The sequence below is a fragment of the Scyliorhinus canicula genome, chromosome 4, assembly GCF_902713615.1.
Source record: "Scyliorhinus canicula chromosome 4, sScyCan1.1, whole genome shotgun sequence".
NCBI lineage: Eukaryota > Metazoa > Chordata > Chondrichthyes > Carcharhiniformes > Scyliorhinidae > Scyliorhinus > Scyliorhinus canicula.
Genome location: NC_052149.1, coordinates 77,475,128 through 77,498,254, shown reverse-complemented (window position 1 = coordinate 77,498,254; position 23,127 = coordinate 77,475,128). Strand labels below are relative to the sequence as shown.

Sequence of the window (23,127 nt, the reverse complement as noted above, 5' to 3'; positions counted from 1 at the left end):
GTCCCAGTCCCCGTTACAGAATTCCATGGATGAACCAGCATCAATAGGAGAGCTGCAACAAACAATCAGATGAAAAACCAAAAGCCTGCAACCCTGATGATAGTCTAGCTAGGTCTTCAAAGCTGATGGAATTATGCTCATGTCAACACTCCATACACTCATCTCTCAGATTTCGGGGGCAACCCCCAATCTCTCCCAACCCCACTCTCTACAGGGATGTGACAATTGTAACTATCTGCAAGAAGGGAGATAAATCATGCCGTGAAAACTATCACTGCCTTCTAGATGGTAGCAATCATGGGCTTGAAAGGTCCTTGATAAGGAGCCTCGGTGAGTTCCTGCAGTGCATTTCGTCGATAGATACTGCTGTCACTGTGTTTAGCTCACAAGGGGCTGTTTAGCTCACAGGGCTAATCGCTGGCTTTGAAAGCAGACCAAGGCAAGCCAGCAGCACGGTTCGATTCCCGTAACAGCCTCCCCGAACAGGCGCCGGAATGTGGCGACTAGGGGCTTTTCACAGTAACTTCATTTGAAGCCTACTCGTGACAATAAGCGATTTTCATTTCATTTTCATTTCATTTCAGTGGTGTAGGGAGTGAATGTATGTGGATGGTGTGCCAAACAAGTGGCTGTTTTAAGTGTCAAGCTTCTTGAGAGTTGTTGGAGTTGCACCCATCCGGTATAGGCTTTGGGGACTCGGGAGGGACTCTTGTCGTGAATTCCTACCCTCTTATCTGTTCTTAGTAGCATCGTATTTATATGGATTAGATTAGATTAGATTGTTCAGTTTCTGGACAATGGTAACATTCAGGATCTTTGTGGGACACTGAATGTCAAGGGACGATAATTAGAACATCTCGTTGGAGGTGGTCATTGCCTGGCACTTGTTATTTGCCACTTGTCAGCCCAAGCCTGGATATTGTCCAGGTCTTGTTGCATTTGGGCATGGACTGCTTCAGTAGCTGAGGAGGTACTGAATATTGTGCCATCATCAACGAACATCCCCACTTCTGACCTTATGATGGAAGGAAGGTCATTGATGAAGCAGCTGAAGATGATTGAACCCAGATCACAAGCCTGGAAATTCCTTGATGTCCTGGAACTGCGGGGATTGACCTCCAACAACCATAACCATCTTTGTTTGTGCTAGTAATGACTCCGACCAGTGGAAAGTTTCCCTCCCTGATTCTCATTGACTGTAATCTTGTTATGGTTCCTTGATACCGCACACTGTCAATTGCTGCCTTGATGTCAACTGCAGTCACTCTCACCTCTCATCTGTTTTGTCCATGTTTGAACCAAGGCTATAATGAGATCAGGAACTGAGTGACCCTGGTGGAACACAATCTGAGCACTAGTGAGTAGGTTACTGCTAAGAAAGTGTCCTTTGATAGCACAGTTGATGACCCCTACTGATGATTGAGAGTAGACTGATGGGATGGGAAACAACTGGGTTGGATTCGTCCTACTTTTTGTGGATAGGACACACGTAGGCAATTTTCTACATTGCTGGATAGATGCTGGTGTTGTACCTGTACTGAAACAGCTTGACTATGGTTGCAGCAAGTTCTGGATCAGAAGTCTTCAGTACCATTACCAGAATATTGTAAGCGTCCATAGTCTTTGCAGTATCCAGTACCTTCAGCAGTTTCTTAATATTGTGTGGAGTGTATTGAATTGGCTGAAGATTTGGCACCAGTGATGCTGAGGACCTATGGAGAAGGCCAAGATTGATTATCCATTCGGCACTTCTGGCTGAAAGATTGTTGTAACTGCTTGACTCATCATTGAGGGTGGGAATATTTGTGGAACGGCCTCCTCCAGTGAGTTGTTTAATTGTCCACCACCATTATGACTAGATGTGACGGGACTGCAGACCTTGGGTCTGATCTATCTGTTGTGGAATTACTTTGTCTGTCACTTAGGGTGACATGGTGGCACAGTGGTCAGCATCGCTGCCTCATAGCGCCGAGGACCTGGGATCAATCCCGGCCCCGGGTCACTGTCTGTGTTCAGTTTGCACATTCACCCCATATCGCCATGGGTCTCGCCCCCAAGATGTGCAGCGAAGGTCAGTTGATTGCACTAAATTGACCCCTAATTGGGAAAATATAATTGGGTACTCTAAATTTAAAAAAACATTGTCTATCACTTGCTGCTTATGCTGTTAGCACGCAAGTAATCCTGTGTTGTAGCTTCAGGCTGATGCATCATTTTTATGTTTGCCTGATGCTGCTCCTGAAGTGCCCTCCTGCACTCTTCATTGAACCAACATTGATCCCCTGGCTTGGTGGTGCTAATGGTAGAGTGGGGGATATGCTGGGCCTTGAGGTTACAGATTGTGGTCAAGTATAGTTCTGTTGCTGATGCGCCTCATTGATGCTCAGTTTTGAGTTGCTAGATTTGTTCCAAATCTATCTCAATTCGCACTTTGATGCCACACAACATGATGGAGGATGTCCTCAATGTAAAGCTGGACTTTGTCCCCAAAAGGACTCTGTTAAAGTCATTATTTTTCCCGCTTCTGGACTGTGGTAGAAAGATTCAACAACGCTTGTTAAGAAAACATAACAAGACTTTATTTTCAAACAGACTGCAGTTTATGGCTGAAAGTTGAGGTCGGAGAGCAGAGAGTGTCACTGCTGATTCCTACTCAAGTCCGCGCTTTCACAGAGGATCAGCTCAATATTTATACATTATCATTATCAAGATTGAGTGACAACAGTTTAGTCAGGAATTCGATCGGAAATAGAAACGGAAGCAATGTCATAAAACCGACCTTTTTTGTCGCATCACTCATACCATTATTTTGTCCTTGGAGGGAACATTGAAAGGTCGGAGGAGACTTTTATTTCTTCCTGAACTTATCTTGTTTGATTCCTACGGCCCTGGGTTAGTTTTATCAGGAGTTGCCGAGGTCCGGTATTTTGGAATGGCTTGACCTTCTCTGATCTTATTCAGACTTCAAGTTATGCAGAGTTGGCTTTATCAGTCTTACAGTCTGAAATGGTTAGGGCAGCTTTTCTTACATTGTATCAAACATTTTGACCGGTCTTTCCATTGACCAGTTTTCCCATCATGCCATTACTTAATTCGTACCATATCACAACTCTGCTGGTTGTTCTTGCTGTGCATCTGCGGCAGGCAGGTTGGTGAGGATGAGGTCAAGTATATTTTTCCTCTTGGTTTTCTAACCACCTGCCACAGGTCCAATCTAGCAGCTATGTCCTTTAGGGGCTCAGTCTATAGTGGTGCTACCAAGACACTTTTGGTGATGGACATTGGAGTTCCCCATCCGGAGTACAATCTGCACCCTTCAAAGAAACTCTGAAGCTCTCCTTGAAGCATGGCAGCACGTCCATTAATGACTTGGGGGGGGGGGGGGGGGGGGCTTTCTACCAATTATTCAAAATGGTTACAACATTCCATCAAGCTGGGACTAATTTTGAGTCCAAACACTTTGATGATGAGGCAGAGCTGTGGCAGAGAATGAAAGAAAAAGTAAGTCCTTCACTCCGGCGTCCACATGAGATTACGAGTTTAAACAACTTGTTTGAGATCTATGGGTTTAAAATCAGCATGAAGACCCTGGCAGAAATTTGCGACCCAGAGTAAATGGCATCCTAGAATCGAGTGACAGATAACGATAACTGTTATTTTCTCTCAGTAGCTTAGCTCACTGCGGTGTATTTCCAGCACTTCAATTTTTCTTGATCATAGAATCCCTTCAGTGCATCGATCCTTCAAAAGAACCACCTACCTAGGCCCAAACCCTGCCTTAGCCCTGTAAGCCCACCCAATCTTTGGACACTCGAGGACAATTTATCATTGCCAATCCACTTAACCTGTACATCTTTGGACAGTGGGAGGAAACCGGAGCACCAGGAGGAAACCCACACAGACACTGGGAGAACATGCAGACTCCACACCGACGGTCACCCAAGGTCGGAGTCGATCCCAGATCCCTGGCACTGTGAGGCAGCAGTGCTAACCACTGTGCCAAGTGCTGCCCCTTGATGATTCTGTCCCTTGCAGGTTAACCTTTAAAGCTGTATCCTCCCCTCCCCATCCCAAAGTTTAAACAGTGATGTTTTCTGTTAAACAGCAAGTGACTATTTTTTTTACTTGATTTGATAAGAGAAATATTTTGTAGAATTTTAGCATCGCAGCCAGCATTAGATTAGTGCTGATGGGATTTGGCACAGACTGCAATTTTGCCAGTTTAAATTCACTTCTAGACGGATGGATGAAGGAATCTGCTTTCTGTCAACTCAAGGGAGTTCAATCCATGTTAATTAGGTTTCTAAAAATTGTCAATCTTGAAAAGCCATAAGTAACACAATGAGTTCTTGTGGCTGATGTAATGTTAGTTTGTACACTTGCTGCATGTGGTACGATTTACTGTGCAAGTATTGGAAATGTGTTAAAAGTCTCAAACTCTCAGGCAGCATGGTGCTGCAGTGGTTAGCACTGCTGCCTCATGGCGCTGAGGTCCCAGGTTCAATACCAGCTCTGGGTCACTGTCTGTGTGGAGTTTGCACATTCTCCCTGTGTTTGCGTGGGTTTCTCCCCCACAATCCAAAGATGTGCAGAGTAGGTGGATTGGCCACGCTAAATTGCTCCTTCATTGGAAAAAATGAATTGGGTACTCTAAATTTATTTTTTTTAAAGTCTCAAACCTTGAATTGTTTCTGAGCAATAGATTTACAAGCCCTGTCCATAAAATGGCTGGAATTTGAGGTTAGGGTTTGGCCATAATTTTGGAGCATTGGTATTTGGTTGCTTTAAATTGAACTTGCCATGTTTGATGCTGACACTAGATGTCCAAAGTGAAAAAGAGCTCTTCCTCTCTCTCTCTATATCTCAATGAACACCGACATCAATCAAAAATAAGTGTACTGGCAACACGGTGGCGCAGTGGGCTAGCCAGCTCTGGATCACTGTCCGTTTGGAGTTTGCACATTTTCCTCGTGTTTGCGTGGGTTTCGCCCCCACAATACCAACACAAAGATGTGCAGAGTAGGTGGATTGGCCAAGCTAAATTGCCTCTTAATTGGAAAAAATGAATTGGGTACTCTAAATTTATATTAAAAAATAATGTACTGTTAGGGGAATAAAATATTAAATGCTGTAAAATGTTTACTGCTGCACAGATGTGCAACAATTAAGCTGTTTGAATTATATTACTCTAGGCTCACCTAATGATGATGAATTCAGTTGCCTCCTGTCACCCAATGTCTTTCGTGAACATGTGATCCCGATTCTGTTGAAACTTTATAGTGTGCGAGAGGAACATGTGCGAATGGTATTACTATCTCACCTGGACACTTATGCAGATCTTTTTCAACTGGAAGATCTACAGGAAATAATTCTTCCACAGGTCGGTGAAAGATTGGGAGTTTTCATTTACAGCACAAGCAAAATGCAAGTAAATTCGTTGAGATGCCTTGTACTAGTAAATTTTGGATTATCAGTTACACATTTTTCAAGTTGATTTTAATTCCCTCTGCATCATTCAGTGAATCTGCGAACAGGTATCTAAATTCTAATCTACACCATTTTATGAAAATGCTTGCAGTTATGAAATCCCTTTCACTTCCTCACGAATGATCTTACAGGATTTAATATTTCATCTGAAAGATGTCGCTGCTAAAAGTGCAACATTCCATCAGTACTGCACTGACATTCAAGTCCATATGTGCTCAAATCTCTGGAGTGGACTTATGGTGGTGGCCATGGAGTGAGTAGTTGCACATTTGGTGGCTCCCACTCTAGGTGGAATTGCTTGGTCCTTTTTTCACCCTATTTTATTGAAAAAAATTCCAATTAAGGGGCAATTTAGCGTGGCCAATCCACGAACCCTGCACATCTTTGTGTTGTGAGATCCACACAGACGGGGAGAATGTGCAAGCTCCACATGGACCGAGATTGAACTTGGGTCCTCGGCGCTGTGAGGCAGGAGTTCTAACCACTGTGCCACCCCTTTTCATTCGATTTAAGGGGTTTTTGCTAGTGAGATGCATGTGAACTAAGGAATAATCGTGCTCCATTGATGAGACAGGTTTATGGAGTACCGAATGAGGAATGTAACGAGTAGAAGGCAACAGCCTGGCCGAGAGGTTATTCGAGGTGTGACAGAGGAAAAGGTGGCTGACGGTTCTGGAGTGGTGATGCCTGCCATGGTCTACTGAGCAACTGATGGAGTTTCTGAATACTAAGTTCCAGCAGCTGAGGCAGGAGGTCCCAGATGACCTGGTGAAGGTGGTGGAGCCGCTTAGGGCAGTTATCAAGAGAGGTGATGGTGGTGTGGCTGCATCGTTTTCTCGACAAGAAGATACTGAGGTGGGTGAAGGAAACTAGAAGTGTACCTTGGAAGGAACCGTGCAGAGGATCTACCAGGTCTTGGGTATGGAGGTGGCCAAGCTGCAGGCCGGTTTCAATCGAATCAAGGCTGCCCTCTGCAAGAAAGGAGTGAAGTACGGGCTGATATATCCAGATTTTTGACACGCCAGAGGAGGCAAGTTAATTTGTGAGACTGTGGACTGGGAGGCGTGAGGACATTGAACTTTGGAGATGTTAAGTTGGGGAATTTGGGTTTGTATACCCGATTCTATTTACCGTCTCGATGCAGAGTGGGTAAGCGTGTTTTACTGTTTTGGGGGAATTTGTGGGTGAAGGGTAGCTGGAGGGAAAGGGACAGGCAGTGGTCTCGAGTGGGGCCACTATGTTACTGATTGGCTAGTTAACTGAAGTGAAGTTGGGGGGGGGGGGGGGGTCGATCTGTTGGGGCAGGGGGGTGGTTGGGTGTTCTCTTTCTTTGTCCATGTGGGGAGAGTGAGGAGAGACTCTGATGTGGGTGGAGTTGCTGTGGCGCAATTGGTTAAGGGGCGATGGCGGACATCTTGGGCAGGCCCGAGGGTGAACAAGGCGTGGATTGAGGGGTGCTGTTACAGAGAGGCTATGGCTGATCGACGAAGGGGGGGCCCCAGCCTGGTTGATTACATGGGATATTCGGGCTTTGAATGGCCTGGGTAAAAGGTGCCGTGTTTTCACACATTTAAGGGGGTTGAAGGCGGAAGTGGTGTTTCTTCAGGAGATGCAGGAGGGGCAGCAGGGTAGCATGGTGGTTAGCATAAATGCTTCACAGCTCCAGGGTCCCAGGTTCGATTCCCGGCTGGGTCACTGTCTGTGTGGAGTCTGCACGTCCTCCCCCTGTGTGCGTGGGTTTCCTCCGGGTGCTCCGGTTTCCTCCCAGAGTCCAAAGATGTGCGGGTTAGGTGGATTGGCCATGCTAAATTGCCCGTAGTGTCCTAAAAAAAGGTAAGGTTAATGGGGGGGGGGGGGGGGGGGGGGGGGTTGTTGGGTTACAGGTATAGGGTGGATACGTGGGTTTGGGTAGGGTGATCATGGCTTGGCACAACATTGAGGGCCGAAGGGCCTGTTCTGTGCTGTACTGTTCTATGTTCTATGTCTATGCATCTGAAGTTGGAGGACAAGGCTAGGCTCAGTTTGGGCTGGTGGGGCAAGTGTCCTATTTGGGGTTGGAATTGAAGGGAGGTGACGGTGCTAATCAATAAGAGATTAGCTTTTGAGGTGGGAAGTATTGTAAATGACCCTGGGGGTAGGTTGGAGATGGAGAGTGGGAAGCTGAAGGGGACGCTGATGGTGCTGGTGAATGTATATGCCCGAAATTGAGATGATATGGATTTCCTGAGGCAGGTTTTAGCAAAGATTCCGGATCTGGACACCCACCAGCTGATCATGGAGGTTGTTGGACCGGTCGTGCCCTAGAAGGTTTTGGCTTTGGCAAAGCAGCTATTGGGGTTTATGGAATGTATGTGGGGGCGGGGGTGCACCGGGTGTACTCCTGGATTGATTCCTTTGTCTTGGATAAGGAGCTGTTGGTGGGGTGGTTGGATCGGAGTATTCGGCGATTGTGGTTTCTGACCACGTGCCACATTGGGTGGACTTGCAGATGGCGAAGGGTGAGGCTCAGTGGCCACAGTGGGGGTTGGATGTTAGATTGTTGCCGGATAAGGCAGTTTGCGAAAGGTGGCCATTCGGAATTATGTGGAGCAGAATAAGATGTGGGAGGTCTCTGCCTCCACGTTGTGGGGTGCGCAGAAGGCGGTAATAAGGCGGGAGTTTATATTGATTAGGGTATATAGGGAGTGGGTGGAGAGGTTAAGGTTGGTGGAGGACATTGGGGTTGGATCAGAACTATTCGGTGGCGCCGGAACAGGCATTGCTAAAGGAGAGGCAGAGGCTCCAGATGGAGTTTGGGTTGGTGTCCACGGGAAAGATGGTGGGGCAAATACATAGAGCCAGTGAAGTGGTACATGAGTGTGAGGAGAAAGCTAGAAGGATGCTTGTGCAGCAGTTGATGCAGGCGACGAGGGAAATTGGGAGGGTAAGGGAAGGTATGGGGCACAGTGGTATCGGAGCCGAAGGTGGTGAACAGGGTCTTGAAGCTTTTTACCGGAGATTGTATAATTCAGAGGCTCCGGGTGGGGAATGAAGGGATGAGGCAGTTTTTGGACATATTGGAATTTGAGGGTTGAGGCGAAGGTTGAGCATCAAGTTTCTTTGTATGCGGATGATCTCTTGCTGTATATCTCAGATTGGTGGGGAGCTTTAATAGGATTTTGGGGGAGGTTTTAGGGTGTAAACTTAATATGGGGAAAAGCGAGGTATTGCCAATTAATGTACAGGATAGGAGAGGAGGTTGGGAGTACTGTTGCTTCAGTTGGTGGGGCGAGTTTTCGCTACCTTGGGATACAGGTGGCATGGAGTTGGGTTCAGCTGTGTAAGTTGAACTTCGCACGGCTGGTGGCGGGAATGAAGGCAGACTTCGAGAGGTGGGATGTGTTGCGATTGTGTTGGTGGGTCGGGTCCAGGTGGTAAAAATAACTTGGAAGTTTTTGTTTGTGTTCCAATATTTCTCAATTTTTGTGTCCCAGTCCTTTTTTAGGAAGGTTAATGGGATGATCTTGAGATTTGCATGGGCGGTGAAGAAGGGTGTTTGTGGAGAGGGGTCGAGAGGGGGTTGTGGTTTAAAGCGTTGCCGAGCTTGTTGAACTACATTGCAACTAATATTGCAATGGTTAGGAAATGGGTGGTGGATGAGCGGTTAGTTTATGGGCGATGAAGGCAGCCTCGTGTAAGGGGGACCAGCTTGAGGACACTGTTTTCCATTATTGCCGGTTAGATATTCCACGAGCCCGAGTGGTGGTAATGGCACTGAGGCTTTGGAAGCAGTGTCGGCATCATGGTGGGTTGGAAGGCATCTCTTTTTGGGCGCCGATTTGGGATAATCAAAGGCTGGCTCCGGCGGGTTGGATGTGTCATTCCGAGGATGGTGGCAGGTGGGGGTAGAATATTTTAGGGATTTGGTTGTGGGAGGGAAGTTTGCACGCCTGGAGGAGTTGGAGGGGACATATCAGTTGCTCAAGGGAATGAGTTCAGATATCTGCTGGTTAGGAACTTCATGACAAACGAGGTGTCATTGTATCTGATGCTGCCGCTCCCAGTGCTGCAGGATAAGCTTCTGTCCGAGGTGAGATAGGGGAGGGCAAGGTTGCGGATATATATGGAGAGCTGTTGAAGAGGGGGGGTGCTTCCGTGGAAGAGGAGTTGGGTGGGGCTTTGAGGATCAGAATATGGAATGAAGCACTCCGGAGGGTTGGGGGGCAGGGGGTGCTGAGGTGAAAAATTGGAAGAGCGGGGGTGTTTGTTGGGGAAGAGGTGAAGGGAGGGAGGGGTTTGTTTCCTGTTGCCACAGTTGGCTTTTGTACTACTTGGTTACGTATATATTGAAAATGCCTTCAATAAAATGTTTTTCAAAAGAGTCTCTGAGTGAACCTGCGACTGCTTGACTTTGGTGAGAGTATTGGCACTGAGCCAATGCTGATACACCAAGACAATATTATCCCTTTGGATTTACATAAACCAATTCTATATCAAATATTTAATGATTCATGGAATTCTCATTTTGTTTTTTGAATGCATTGTTATACTTGAACTCAGTTTATTGCCCCTATAAATTGAGCAATATTCACGCTGCAGCTGGTATGCTTAAACACTTTTGTGAATGGAGTTTTTGAGACTGCTTTACATTCTTGCATTTTTCTCTTGAGAGCCTGAGGCAACTGATGGTTTTTAATGTCCCTTTAGTTTGTGACCATGGTTGGAACATAACATTTCCATCTTAGGGAGAGAAAAATGTTTAGGAGTACACTTTGTTCAAATTACTCCCACTTGTCCACTTTTAAAAGTTTTTAATAAAAATTTACCATGTCTGGCTTCATTACTTTCTAGCTACTCAAGTGATGTCACTGATAGATAGGAGTGTCTTACAACCCACAGCAGTTCCCTTGTTTGCATTGTTAAAAAAAAAGACTTGCATTTATGTTGGGGTGTTCGTGACCTTGATGCCTCAAAATATTTTGCAACCAATGAAGTGCCATCATTGTTGTGATATGGGAAACATAGCAGCCAATCTGGACACAGCACAGTTCCACAAACAGCAATGCATTAATGTTATGAAAATATCTGGGAGGATTGGCATTCGTGCAAATTGGACAGCAATTTCTGGCGAGTGTACATAAACAGTTAAACGCAAAATCCAGTATTTGCTGAGCAAGATTCACTGGTGCTTTGCAAGCTGCACGCAACAGCATCTGACAGGCTGGTTCCCCATTCAAACGTATTGAACACTTGAGATATTCCTGTACTGATATCTTAGATGTAGACGAACCTCATTGCAAAATGTGAAGTCATTCAGTCTAAGTAACATCTTAATGAGATTTACATCTTAAATACTGCCAAACAGCTAACTTTTATAAGTGGGTCATCTCATTCCTTTAAATTTTAGAATTGAGATATTTTTAAAAATGTTTTATTTTACTATTTTCTGTTTCTTGTATTTCTCTCAATCCTACCTCCCCTTTTAATTTTTTTTCTCTAACTGATTTGACATTGAACTTGTGTCCTAACTCCTGCTTCAGAATTTTTGCTGCTCATTAATGCTTCATAATAATAATGGTATTTTATTCAAGAAAAATGTTCACCACTGCCTGAAGGCTGAATTGCAGTGCAGCTTACATGGACAATTCATATTCATAGGCTAAGTAATCAGATTAAAAGATATACAAACATGTAACAAAAATAGACAAATTTATCAGGTAATAGGGAATTATTAAATCTGGTTAAGCAGATCCAGTTGCTTGCCCTGTTCACACAGGTTCCAGACATTTCGTAGAGAATGCTGTATCTTTCAGTATGCTGCTGACAGCAAATTGCTATATAAAACCCTGTAGGGTACCTGGAGCTTGTGTGTTGGGGGGAGGGGGCGCAGCGGTTAGCACTGCTGCCTCACGATGCCAAGGACCCGGGTTCAATCCCGGCCCCAGGTCACTGTCTATGTAGAGTTTGTACATTCCCCCCCATGTCTGCATGAGTCTCACCTCCACAACTTAAGATGTGCAGGTTAGGTGGATTGGCCACGCCAAATTGCCCCTTAATGGAAAAACTTTTTTTTTTTTTAATTTAAAAAAATAGGTACCTGGAGCAGGTGCAAGTCTAATGAAGTTGGTTGAAGGGCAAATACTGTCAGGGCACTTGCGAGAACACCCTTGCTCTTCAGATTTGTCCTCTAGGATCTTTTACACCCAGCTGAGGGGGCAATTGGGGCCTTTACCAAATGACTCATTTTAAAGATGACACTTCTAATGGCGCAGAAATATAACCGTGCTACAAAATATCAGTACTACATTGGAGGTTAAGTCTAGATTTTGTGCTCCAGTCTCTGGAAAAAGACATGAACCCACAATCTTCTGACTCAAAAGATAAGAGTACTATGAATGAGCAGCATCTCACGATGGCAGTCTTATCTTTGGACAGCATTAGTAACTTGCAGTCACCTGACAGTGAAATACTACTTGCTGGGAATGCAGTTAATACAAAGCTCGTAGTATATCGTAAGTTCTTTATTTCAGTAAGTGCAACTTTCCATCAATCAGCATTTACTTTTGAATTCCATGGAAAAATAATAAACTCGTGTTTTCTGTTTAGGTGTTATTAGGACTAAGAGATACCAGTAACACTCTAGTATCAAAAACACTCTGCAGCCTAGCAGTTTTAGTGCCACTTCTTGGAGCCAATGTAGTTGTTGGAGGTGAGAGAGCAAAGATTTTCAAACGTACGGCGCCCAACTTCAAATCAGCTGAGATCACCCCTGAAGGTAGGTCATAATGTTGCTGACATTTTCTTTCCATTCCATGGTCACTTAACCTGGATGTCAGTGTTTTGACGTTTTAGTTTGTAAGAAAGTACGCAAGAATATAATGTGAACTCTAGTTCATTTGGCCTACCAGCCTGCTCATTCAACAAGATCGTGCCTTATCTTCCACTTAAACTCCACCTCCTGCACTTTCCCACTTGTCCCTTTATACCCAAAATTCTATCAGTTTATGTCTTGAATATACTGAACGACTGAGAATTTACATCCCTCTTGGACAGAGAATTCTAAAATTCACAATCCTCTCACTGAAGAAATGTGTCCTCATCTTAGTCCTAAATGTCTGGCTCCGAGATAAGTGCCAATAGAAGAGAAATACGGAAGAGCTTAAAATCCAACTAAATCTGAGATTTTCCAAGAGCTGGTGACCTGTATCCTAGGATTTTAAAAGAGGTAGCAGTAGAGACGGTGGACACACTGGTTATGATTTTCCCAAATTCTGTGAATTCTAGAACAGCCGTTGGGCGATTTGAAGTTGGCAAATATAACACAACTATTCAAGAAGTAGTGGGAGTAGGGCAGCACGGTGGCCTAGTGGTTAGCACAACCGCCTCACGGCGCTGAGGTCCCAGGTTCGATCCCGGCTCTGGGTCACTGTCCGTGTGGAGTTTGCATATTCTCCCCGTGTCTGCGTGGGTTTCACCCCCACAACCCAAAAATGTGCAGAGTAGGTGGATTGGCCACGCTAAATTGCCCCTTAATTGGAAAAAATAATTGGGTAATCTAAATTTTAAAAAAAAGTAGTGGGAGAGAAAATGGAGAATTACAGGTCAATTAACTGATGATCTGTTAAGAAAATGCTGGAATGCCGTATTAAGGAAGTATTAGTGTGCTTAAATCATAGTATGGTCAAGCATCACATGGTTTTATGAAAGGGAAATTGTGTTTTACAGATTTCTGAATTTATTGAGGATGTAATTAGTAGAGTAGCTAAAGTAGCAAAAGACAAGGCTCAGGCATTCGCAACAATCTTCAGCCAGAAGTGCCGAGTGAATGATCCATCTTGGTCTCCAGAGAACCCCAGCATCATAGATATCAATCTTCAGCCACTCCACGTGTTATGAAGAAACGGCTGAAGGCACTGGATACTGCAAAGGCTATGGGCCCTGACAATATCCCGGCAATAGTACTGAAGACCTGTGCTCCAGAATGTGCCGAACCCCTAGCCAAGCTGTTCCAGTACAGCTACAACACTGGCATCTATCCGGCAATGTGGAAAGTTGCCCAGGTGTATCTGTACACAAGTGACAGGATAAATCCAACCCAGCCAATTACTGCCCTAACCATCTATTCCATCATCAGCAAAGTGCTATCAAGTGGTACTTACTCAGCAATAACCTGCTCATGGATGCTCAGTTTGGGTTCCGCCAGGGTCACTCAGCTCCTGGCGTATTAGGGGCTGTTTAGCACACTGGGCTAACTCGCTGGCTTTGAAAGCAGACCAAGCAGGCCAGCAGCACGGTTCGATTCCCGTAACAGCCTCCCCGAACAGGTGCCGGAATGTGGCGACTAGGGGCTTTTCACAGTAACTTCATTGAAGTCTACTCGTGACAATAAGCAATTTCATTCATTCATTCATATTACAGCCTTGGTTCAAACATGGACAAAAGAGCTGAATGCCAGAGGTGATGTGGGAGTGACTGTCCTTGACAGCAAGGCAGCATTTGATCGAGTATGGCATCGAGGTGCCCTAGCTAAACTGGAGTCAATGGGGATCAGGGGAAAGCTCCGTTGGCTGGAGTCATATCTGGCTCAGAGGAAGATGGTTGTGGTGGTTGGAGGTCAATCATATCAACTCTAGGACATCACTGCAGAAGTTCTTCAGGTTAGTGCCTGAGGCCCAACCATCTTCAGCTGCTTCATCAATGACCTCCCTTCCATCATAAGGTCAGAAATAACCTCAATGACCTCCCTTCCATCATAAGGTCAGAAATAACTCATCAAGGTTCCTTCGACAATAACTTCCCAATCCACGACCACTACCATCTAGAAGGACAAGAGCAGCAGATACCTGGGAACCCCACCACCTGGAGGTTCCTCTCCAAGTCACTCACCACCCTGACTTGGAAATATATAGTAGCTCCTTCAATGGCGCTGGGGCAACATCCTGGAACTCCCTCCCTAACAGCACAGTGGGTGCACCTACACCTCAAGGAGTGCAGCGGTTCAAGAAGGCAACTCACCACCACCTCCTGCAGGGAAACTAGAGTTGGTGAATAAATGCTGGCCTAACCAATGACGTCCACATCCCGTAAATTAATTTTTCACTCTTGGGTACTCTTTTTAAAAAAAAAAAAAAAAAAAAATTTTTAAAAAGATCTTTCCATAGATTTCAGATTCGGATAGAAAAGGAAAAAAAAATAGCAGATTCTGGAAGCTGAATTTTACAACTTTCCTCTGTAGTCTGACGTAGAAATGTGGTCCAGGGACAGCACAGTGGTGCAGTGGTTAGCATTGCTACCTCACTGCGCCGAGGTCCCGGGTTCGATCCCAGCCCAACTCCACTGTCCATGTGGAGTTTGCACATTCTCCCCATGTCTGCATGGGCTTTAACCCCACAACACAAACGATGCACAGGATAGATGGATCGGCCACACTAAAGTGCCCCTTAATTGGAAAGAAATAATTGGGTGGTACTTATATTAAAAAAATTGTATATTCAAGTGGTCCAGATTTTCAGTGAAGTCCAGGAATTTGAAGCCAGATTGAGGAAGAACCCACAGCCAGGGCATTTCCAGGCCTTGAACGAAGAAGGTAGGTCGGGGAATGGGCTTTGAAACATCAGAGAGGCTTTTTAATAACAATAATAATAACCTTTAATTAGTGTCACAAGTAAGTTTACATTTACACTGCAATGAAGTTACTGTGAAAATCCCAAAGTCGCCACACTCCGCCGCCTGTTCGAGTATACTGAGGGAGAATTAAGAATGTCCAAATTAACTAACAGCACGTCTTTCGGGAATTGATGGAGGAAACCGGAGCACCCGGAGGAAACCCACGCAGACACGGGAAGAATGTGCAGACTCCGCACAGACAGTGACCCAAGCCAGGAATCGAACCTGGAACCCTGATGCTGTGAAGCAACAGTGCTACCGTGCCTCCCACGAACAGTTAACTTGAAATTTGGATGAAATCGCATTTAGTTAAAATCAGTGGGACTTAATCAGCAACTGTTCTAGTCGGATCCCTGTTCTGGCAGGACATTCCCAGGAGGACAGCGGAAAACTTTAAGGATGACCCCAAAATCCTTGAAGGGGTCAAACATACCTGTCTACTCGCAGGAGACATTGGCTTCTTGCAGACCAAAGCAGAGAAGGTTCATTCAGAAAGGCACTGAACACATAGAGACATGTCGAGGCATCAAAGAGCACACAAGCCTCCAAACATCCCATCTGTCCAACCCCTTGAAGCACCAGATGTGGCAGAATCTGGCACTCGGACAGTGGATTCATCAGCCATTTCACAACATATCGGACCAGATTGGAAACAAATCATCCTCGATCCTGAGGGACTAGCCAAGAGAGAGCTATATATGTGGATTTTAAAAATACATTTAAGTTGCCATGTAAAAGCTAATTTGCAAGATAAGGGTCCATGGTAATGCATTTAGCATGTTTACAGGATTGGTTAACAGACAGGCAGCAGAAAGAGATAATTGGGGCATTTTCAAATTGGCAGATTGTAACTAGGACTGCTACGAGGATCAGTACAAAGAGACTGAGTGATGTATCTACGTTTGTTACTAATACAAATCTAAATGGAAATGTAAGCTGCGAGGAGGACACAGGCTGGAAAGTGATATAGGAATAGGAATGGCCAACAAGGTCACAGATTGAGTTTAATGCGGAGGCTATTCACTGTTGGGATGAATGGCAAAGCAGAATGTTTTTAGAAGGTGTAAAATTCGTAAATCTTCAGTGTAACTGAATGTGCTTGTACAAGGAACACAATGTTAACATGCATATACAGCAAGCAATTAGGAAGGCAAATGGTATGTTAGCCTTTATTGCAAGAGTACAACAATAAGGAAGCATTGTTACAGTTGTGCAGGGTCTTGGTGCGATCACATACAGAATACTGTGTGTAGTTTTAGTCTCCATATTTAAGGAAGGATATACTTGCATTAAAGGTGGTGCAGCAAGGGTTCACTCGATTGGTTCCTGGCATGAGAGGGTTGGTCTATGATGGGCTGAGTAAATTTGGCCTCTTGTGGAGTTTAGAAGAATGAGAGGGATCTCACTGAAACGTACAAGATTCTGAAGAGACTTGATGGGGATGGGGCAGATACTGGGTGGGTTGATTGCCCTATCCGAGGAATCTATTACACTGGGGCACAGTCTCAAGAGAAGGGACTGATTGTTCAGGGCTGAGATGAGATGTCTTCACTCGAAGGTTATCACTCTTTGGAATTCTTTAATCCAGAGGTTGTGGATGCTCCATCATTAAATAAAAACAAGACTAGAATAGACAAATAGCTTATCAGGACATCAATCAATGTGGAATGGATGGGAAGATGAAGTTAAGGCTGATGAAAATCAGCTGTAATCATATTGAATGGTGGAGCCAACTAAAGCAGTTTTACTCCTCTTATTTCATTATGTCCTTGTATATTCTAGATTCCCCAGCCAGGGAAAATATTTTCTCAGCATCTACCCTGTCAAGTCCCCAAAGAATTTTGTTCCAATTAGATCATCTCTTGTTGGTCTAAGCTCCAGGTTTAGTCTATTCGATCTCTCTTCATCAGACAAGCCTGTCACTGGTCAATTCGATTTTGGGTATTAAGGGATATAGGATTAGTGCAGGAACGGTGGAGTCGAGGTAAAAGAATAGCCATAATCTTGTCCAATGAACATTTGCTGCACTCGTTCTCGGGCAAGTATGTTCCTCCTTGGGTAAAACAGCACACTATCTCTAGGTGCAGCCTCACCAATGCCCTGTATAATTAATCTAACTTCTTTACTCTTGTAATACAATATCCTTGTAAGAAAACACAAGCAGATTTGCCGTCCCAATTTCTTGCTGTATCTGCATGTTCACTTTCTGTCATTCATTTACAAAGACACCAAGGGCCCTCCAAATGCAAACAGCCTCACCGTTCTGATCACTTATTTCACCACATTGTATTCCATCTGTAATGTTCTTGTGCACTCACCCAACCTGTTTATATCCCCGGTGTCCTTTTCACTGCTTATTATCAAAACGTAAAGAATAGGATTCGCAGAACATACTGCCCCTCAAGCCTACTTTACCAATCAATACAGTTGTGCCTGATCATCGCCTTAACTAATTTTCCTGCCCACTCACCATATCTCTTGAATCCCTGATAGACCAAACATCTGCTACTTCAGCCTTCAGTATACTCGGTGGTGGAGCATCTAAACCTTCTGAGGTAGAGAATTTCAAAGATTCACAACCCTTGGTGAAATAATTTCTCATCTCAGTCCTAATTGATCAACCTCTATTCTGAGGGAGAGACAGAAGGTGAAACAGCCTCTCAATATTTACTCTGTCAAGCCCCTTCAGAATCTTGTATTTTCATTACTTTGAATGAGAGCGAACATAAGCCCAACTTACTCATCCTCTCATCATGGGGAAACCCCTTCATCCTAGTGACCAATCTCGTGAACCTTTGCTGTACTGCCTCTATGGCAAGTATACCCTTCGATATAGACAATAAAATAATGCACAGTACTCTGGGTATGGTCTCAACGACGCCCATACAAATCTTAACAAAACTTTCTTATTCTTGTATTCCAATCCCCTTGCAATATCCAATCCCCATGCAATAAAAGCCATAATATCATTGGCCTTGGCCAATCCACCTATCCTGCACATCTTTGGTTCTGTGGGGTGAGATCCATGCAGATACAGGGAGAATGAGCAATCTACACATGGACATTGGCCAGGATCAAACCCAGGTCCTGTGTGCCCTGAGGTAGCAATGCTAACCGCTGTGCCGCCCTGCCATTTGCCTTTCTATTGGCTTGTTGTACCTGTATGCTAACTTTGTTCCTTGTATGAGTGCACTCAGGTCCGTTGAATATTTAGAAGTTTGACACTTTTTAAAAAAGTATTCTGTTTTTCTATTGCTACCAAAGTGAATAACCTCACACTTCCCCACATTATACCCCTCTGCCATCTTGGTGCTGTCTCGCTTAACCTATTTCTGTGTCTTCCTCACAGCTTACATTCCCGCCTAGCTTTGTATTGTACGAATACTTAGATACATTATTTGTGGTCTCTTTTGTCTTAAGTAATTAATTTAGATTGTAAATGATCAGGGTCCAACCCCGATTATTGCTGCAATCGACTAGCTGCAACCTGCAAACGTGGACATGTCCCTTTTATCCCTATTCTCGCCTTCCTGTCCATTAACCAATCCTCTAACTGCATTGCTCCCAGTTCCATGAGCCATTGTAGTCTGTATTAACCTTTTGTGTGGCACCTTATTAAATAGTTTTTGCAAATCTAGGTATACTATATCTACTGGCTTCCCTTTATCTACCATAATAATTACATCCTCAGAACCTCTTTTGTTTTAAATTATGAAGTGCAAATTTCATTAGAATCTTTTTTGTCAGTGCTTAATGTTATAAGTGCCCTGTTGCCACATTCCTAATAGATTCTAACATTTTACTTGTTCTTCATGTAAGACTAACTGGCCTACAGCTTTCCATTTCTCTTAACCCTATTTTTAAAAAGAGAGGACATGTTTGCTACTTTGCAATCCTTGAACTATAGGAATTCTGGCAAATTTAAACCAATTCATCCACCGCAATTAGTTATTTTAAAAACTGAGGATACAGGTCATCAGGCCCAGGCAATTTGTCACCACTTAGTCACATTACTGCAATGCTATTTCTTTACTTATCCAGTTTTTTGTTAAAAATTGCTCACATTTGTTAGACCCTTACTTTCCCATTATTTGTCAGATTTGTTTTGTGTTACCTACAGCGAAGACACGTGCAAACATTTGCTTAATCACTAAACCTCAATTGAAATGTCCACTTCAGATTCTATTTGTATTATGGCAGCACGGTGACGCAATGGTTAGCACTGCTGCCACACGGCACCGAGGATCCGGTTCGATCCCGGCCTCAGGTCACTGCCCGTGTGGAGTTTGCACATTCTCCCTGTGTCTGTGTGGGTCTCGCCCCCACAACCCCAAAAGATGTGCAGGGTAGGTGAATTGGCCACACTAAATTGCTCCATAATTGGAAAAGAATTACTTTCAATTTTTAAAAAGATTTTATATGTGATAAGGGTGCAGTGAACATGGAGTTGTGATTTTAGGATTATACTTTGAGGGATTAAGATTACATTAATCGACATCTGTTTTTGGGCCATTATTCTGCTGTTGTAAAGTTGCAATAATAGCTAAAGCTCAACTTTGATTTGGAATCTTGCATTTTTTCTGAAGGTTCTCCTGCGCATGTCAGCAATAGTCACAGTTCTCTGGCCTTAAACAGCAATTCATTCAAACTGTTTTCCAAGATCTCCGAGCCGAAGAAGAATCCCATGGATGGGAAGGAGAAAAGGCGAACAAATCTCACTCAAAACCTGCACCCGTCAACATTTCAGATATTGTCAAAAACAGGTAAACGTTTGAAAGGCAGCACATGCTGAGACTATTATACTGAAGCCACTGCCTGCAACATATGGAATGCATATGTGACCCAATTGAGAGTATCTTTATTCGGTGTGTCTTTATTTTATTTTACATCAAGTTGGCAATTACACTATTAAGAAATGGAGTCATTGGGAAATGAAACCTCATCCGTTAATATGTTCAATATGTTAATAGTGAAATTTCATTGGTATAAATGCCAATCTCGTCACTGTAATCTTAGAGTTTAAATATTATGGTGTACATCTTTTACTAATTCCTGTTTTGTTTTATTCGTTCACTGTTTGGGCCAGCATTCATTACCCATCCCTAATTGCCCTTGACCTTGCTAGGTCATTTCAGTGGGTGTGAGGGTCTCTGGAGCTAGACCGGGTAAGGCCATCAGATTTCCTTCCCTGAAGGACAAATGAACCAGCTAGGTTATTCATGGTCATCATTAGACTTTTAATTCCAAATTTTTTACTGAATTCAAATTTCACCACCTTGGTGGGATTCGAACCCGGGATCCCAGATCATTACCCTGGGTCTCTGGATTACTAGTCCATCTCCAGATGATGGCGCCGGAGCGAGGCGACTCTCTGCAGGCTCTCCCCAACAGATCCACTTTTAACTTTATTTATACTCGTTCTAACCTTTTAAAAATTAATTCTAAAGCTCTCATGTATTTTCTTGAATTCTGTTCAATTCCCTTTTCTTCTCATGTACTGAATGATCTGTTGAGCTGCTTGCAGAAAAATACTTTTCACTGTACCTCGGTACACGTGACAATAAACAAATCCAATCCAATCCAATCCAATCCATTGACAATACCACTATGCCACTGCCTCCCCTGCTAACTGGCCAGGATGGATGCTTGTTTTAAGAAAAACTTTTATTTCCATTTCCCCCATCAGTCCAAAACATTGGGTTGTAAGAGAAAATGATGGCTGAATCAGTGGTTGAATTATCGGCCTTTGTAAGTGCTTTTTCTGATAGATATATATATTATATAAATCTCCATACTTGCCTAATTCAGGCGTACCTTTCAGTTGATATGTTTAACTGTTTCTGATAGAACCATATTAAGCTATTGTCAGATTGATAAAACCTACTTGAACCAATATGTTTGGTGTAGTTAGTAACTGAAGCATTTTTTTTTATGAACACAGCACCAACATCCATAATGTCAATGAATGGTATTCGTGGGAATGGCATTTCTGGTGCTGACAGTACACAAAACACAGTGCTGACCCATGAATCTGCTGAGGATTGGCCAGATTGGAGCAAGTCGGAGGAAAATGAAAGAAATACAGGAATTGAGAATGTGCCTAAATAGATTGCATCAGTACAGGAAATCTATCTGAGAACATTACTGTAGATGATGAACCATGGGATGACTTTGAACCTAGCACAATAAAACAAGAACGGCCAATTAAAAAGCAGGGTTCTGTCTCATCCAGCACTGGGAGTAAGGCCCAGTCCAAAGCCATGAATCTTTCTTTAGCACTAAAAACTCATTCTGTAACATCATGTGAGAATTGGAGGAATGATGACTGGAACCATCAGAACTTGCCTATAACAGCAAGTAAAAGAGCAGATTCAATTGGAAAAACGTCCTTCAGGCAGAAAACAGTGCAAAAGAAATCCTTGAACTTTGGGCTGGGGGAGGAGTTCACCATAAGTGTCAAGAAAAGGCCAGAGAGAGACCCTGAACTGGATCTCTTTGCTGATATGATACCAGACATTAAAGTGTCTTCCACAAGCTTGTTAGTGCCAACACAAAGATCACAATCCGCTGATAATGCCAAAGCAACTGAAGCAGCATCAAAATGTACAGAGAAGATGCTGGGAGATAATTCACAAACTTTAGCACTTACATCAAAGTTTGCTGCAGCAGACATTGTTGAGGTGAGTTGGAAACTTATCCACTAGCATTAATTCCTAGTTTTTACTTTGATGCATAACAGTAGGATACACTATCTTTGAGTTTTGTTTGTAGAAGAAATATGGGCTTGCTCTTGTACCCTGCACAATACACATTTCATTTATGCAGAATTCTATCGAGAGTGCTCACCCACTAGTATTTAATAGAAAACTAGGAACTGTTCCTTGTATTTCTTGAGTATCTTAAACTACTCTGCCCAATCTGTTGGTTATAATGGTATAAGCCAAGATTTCAAACTGCACTTCAATAGTTAGAGACCAAGGACTGCAAATGCATTTTTGCAATTGCCTAAAGTTTTCAAATAAAGATTAAGTAAATTATACTTGACATTTAAACACAAACATCTCCACACCGACATCTCCATTCTATGAGTAAAGTTAGTTAAATAAGGTCTGCATAGATTTAAAGTGAGACTACCAAAGCACTCTGAATATATACCTCTTAACTTGCACTGACCCTATTTTCACTTATTTGCTGTTTGCCATGTTAATTTTGTGGACCTGGGCTGCTTTTAAGCATGATTGGCTTACAGATAAATTCTAAATCATGACATGAAGAGGTGGCATCCAGAGTTTGAGATATATGCACCTTAATAGCAACAGGACATTCTTTGTCAAATTACTGTATTAACTTCTTTTGTAGTGCTAGATTTATGAAGCACATCCGGAAGACTGTACGGTATTTCCATACCAGCATAAAGATGTGAACATTGCTGTTTCATTCTGTTTTTGTAACCTTGTGATATCTACATGATCTATTCTGATTTAAGGGGTTTTGAACAAACTTTCTTCAGTATCTTAAAATCTATTATAAAATGAGGGAATGTAGTTACGTTGAATGTAGTACTTCATAGATAGAACATACAGTGCCAAAGGAGGCCATTCGGCCCATCGAGTCTGCACTGACCCACTTAAGCCCTCCCTTTCACCCTATCCCCGTAATCCCATAACCCAGTAACCCCTCTTAACCTTTTTGGTTACTAAGGGCAATTTATCATGGCGAATTTACCTAACCTGCGTGTCTTTGGACTGTGGGAGGAAACCGGAGCACCTAGAGGAAACCCACGCAGACACGGGGAGAACGTGCAGACTCCTCACAGACAGTGACCCAGTGGGGAATTTAAACTGGCGCTGTGAAGCCACAGTGCTATCCACTTGTGCTACCGTGCTGCCCAATAGATGTGTGCTATAGTGTTTTGAGGGAAGTACAATTGGTTTGATTGTGCTCTGCTGCATTTCTAAAATGGAATCAAGATCACAAAGCCTCCATGTGCAGAAT

At 43.6% G+C, this 23,127-nt stretch overlaps 1 protein-coding gene across 1 annotated transcript in view; it reads left to right on the top strand.

The window, feature by feature from the left end:
• Positions 1 to 23,127, top strand: part of scyl3 (SCY1-like, kinase-like 3) — a 60,399-nt gene that overhangs the window by 30,243 nt on the left and 7,029 nt on the right. The window contains 5 exon segments of the mRNA XM_038794538.1: positions 5,193 to 5,380; positions 12,073 to 12,241; positions 19,719 to 19,895; positions 21,074 to 21,235; positions 21,238 to 21,812. Coding sequence (XP_038650466.1) covers positions 5,193 to 5,380; positions 12,073 to 12,241; positions 19,719 to 19,895; positions 21,074 to 21,235; positions 21,238 to 21,812 — 1,271 coding nt within the window.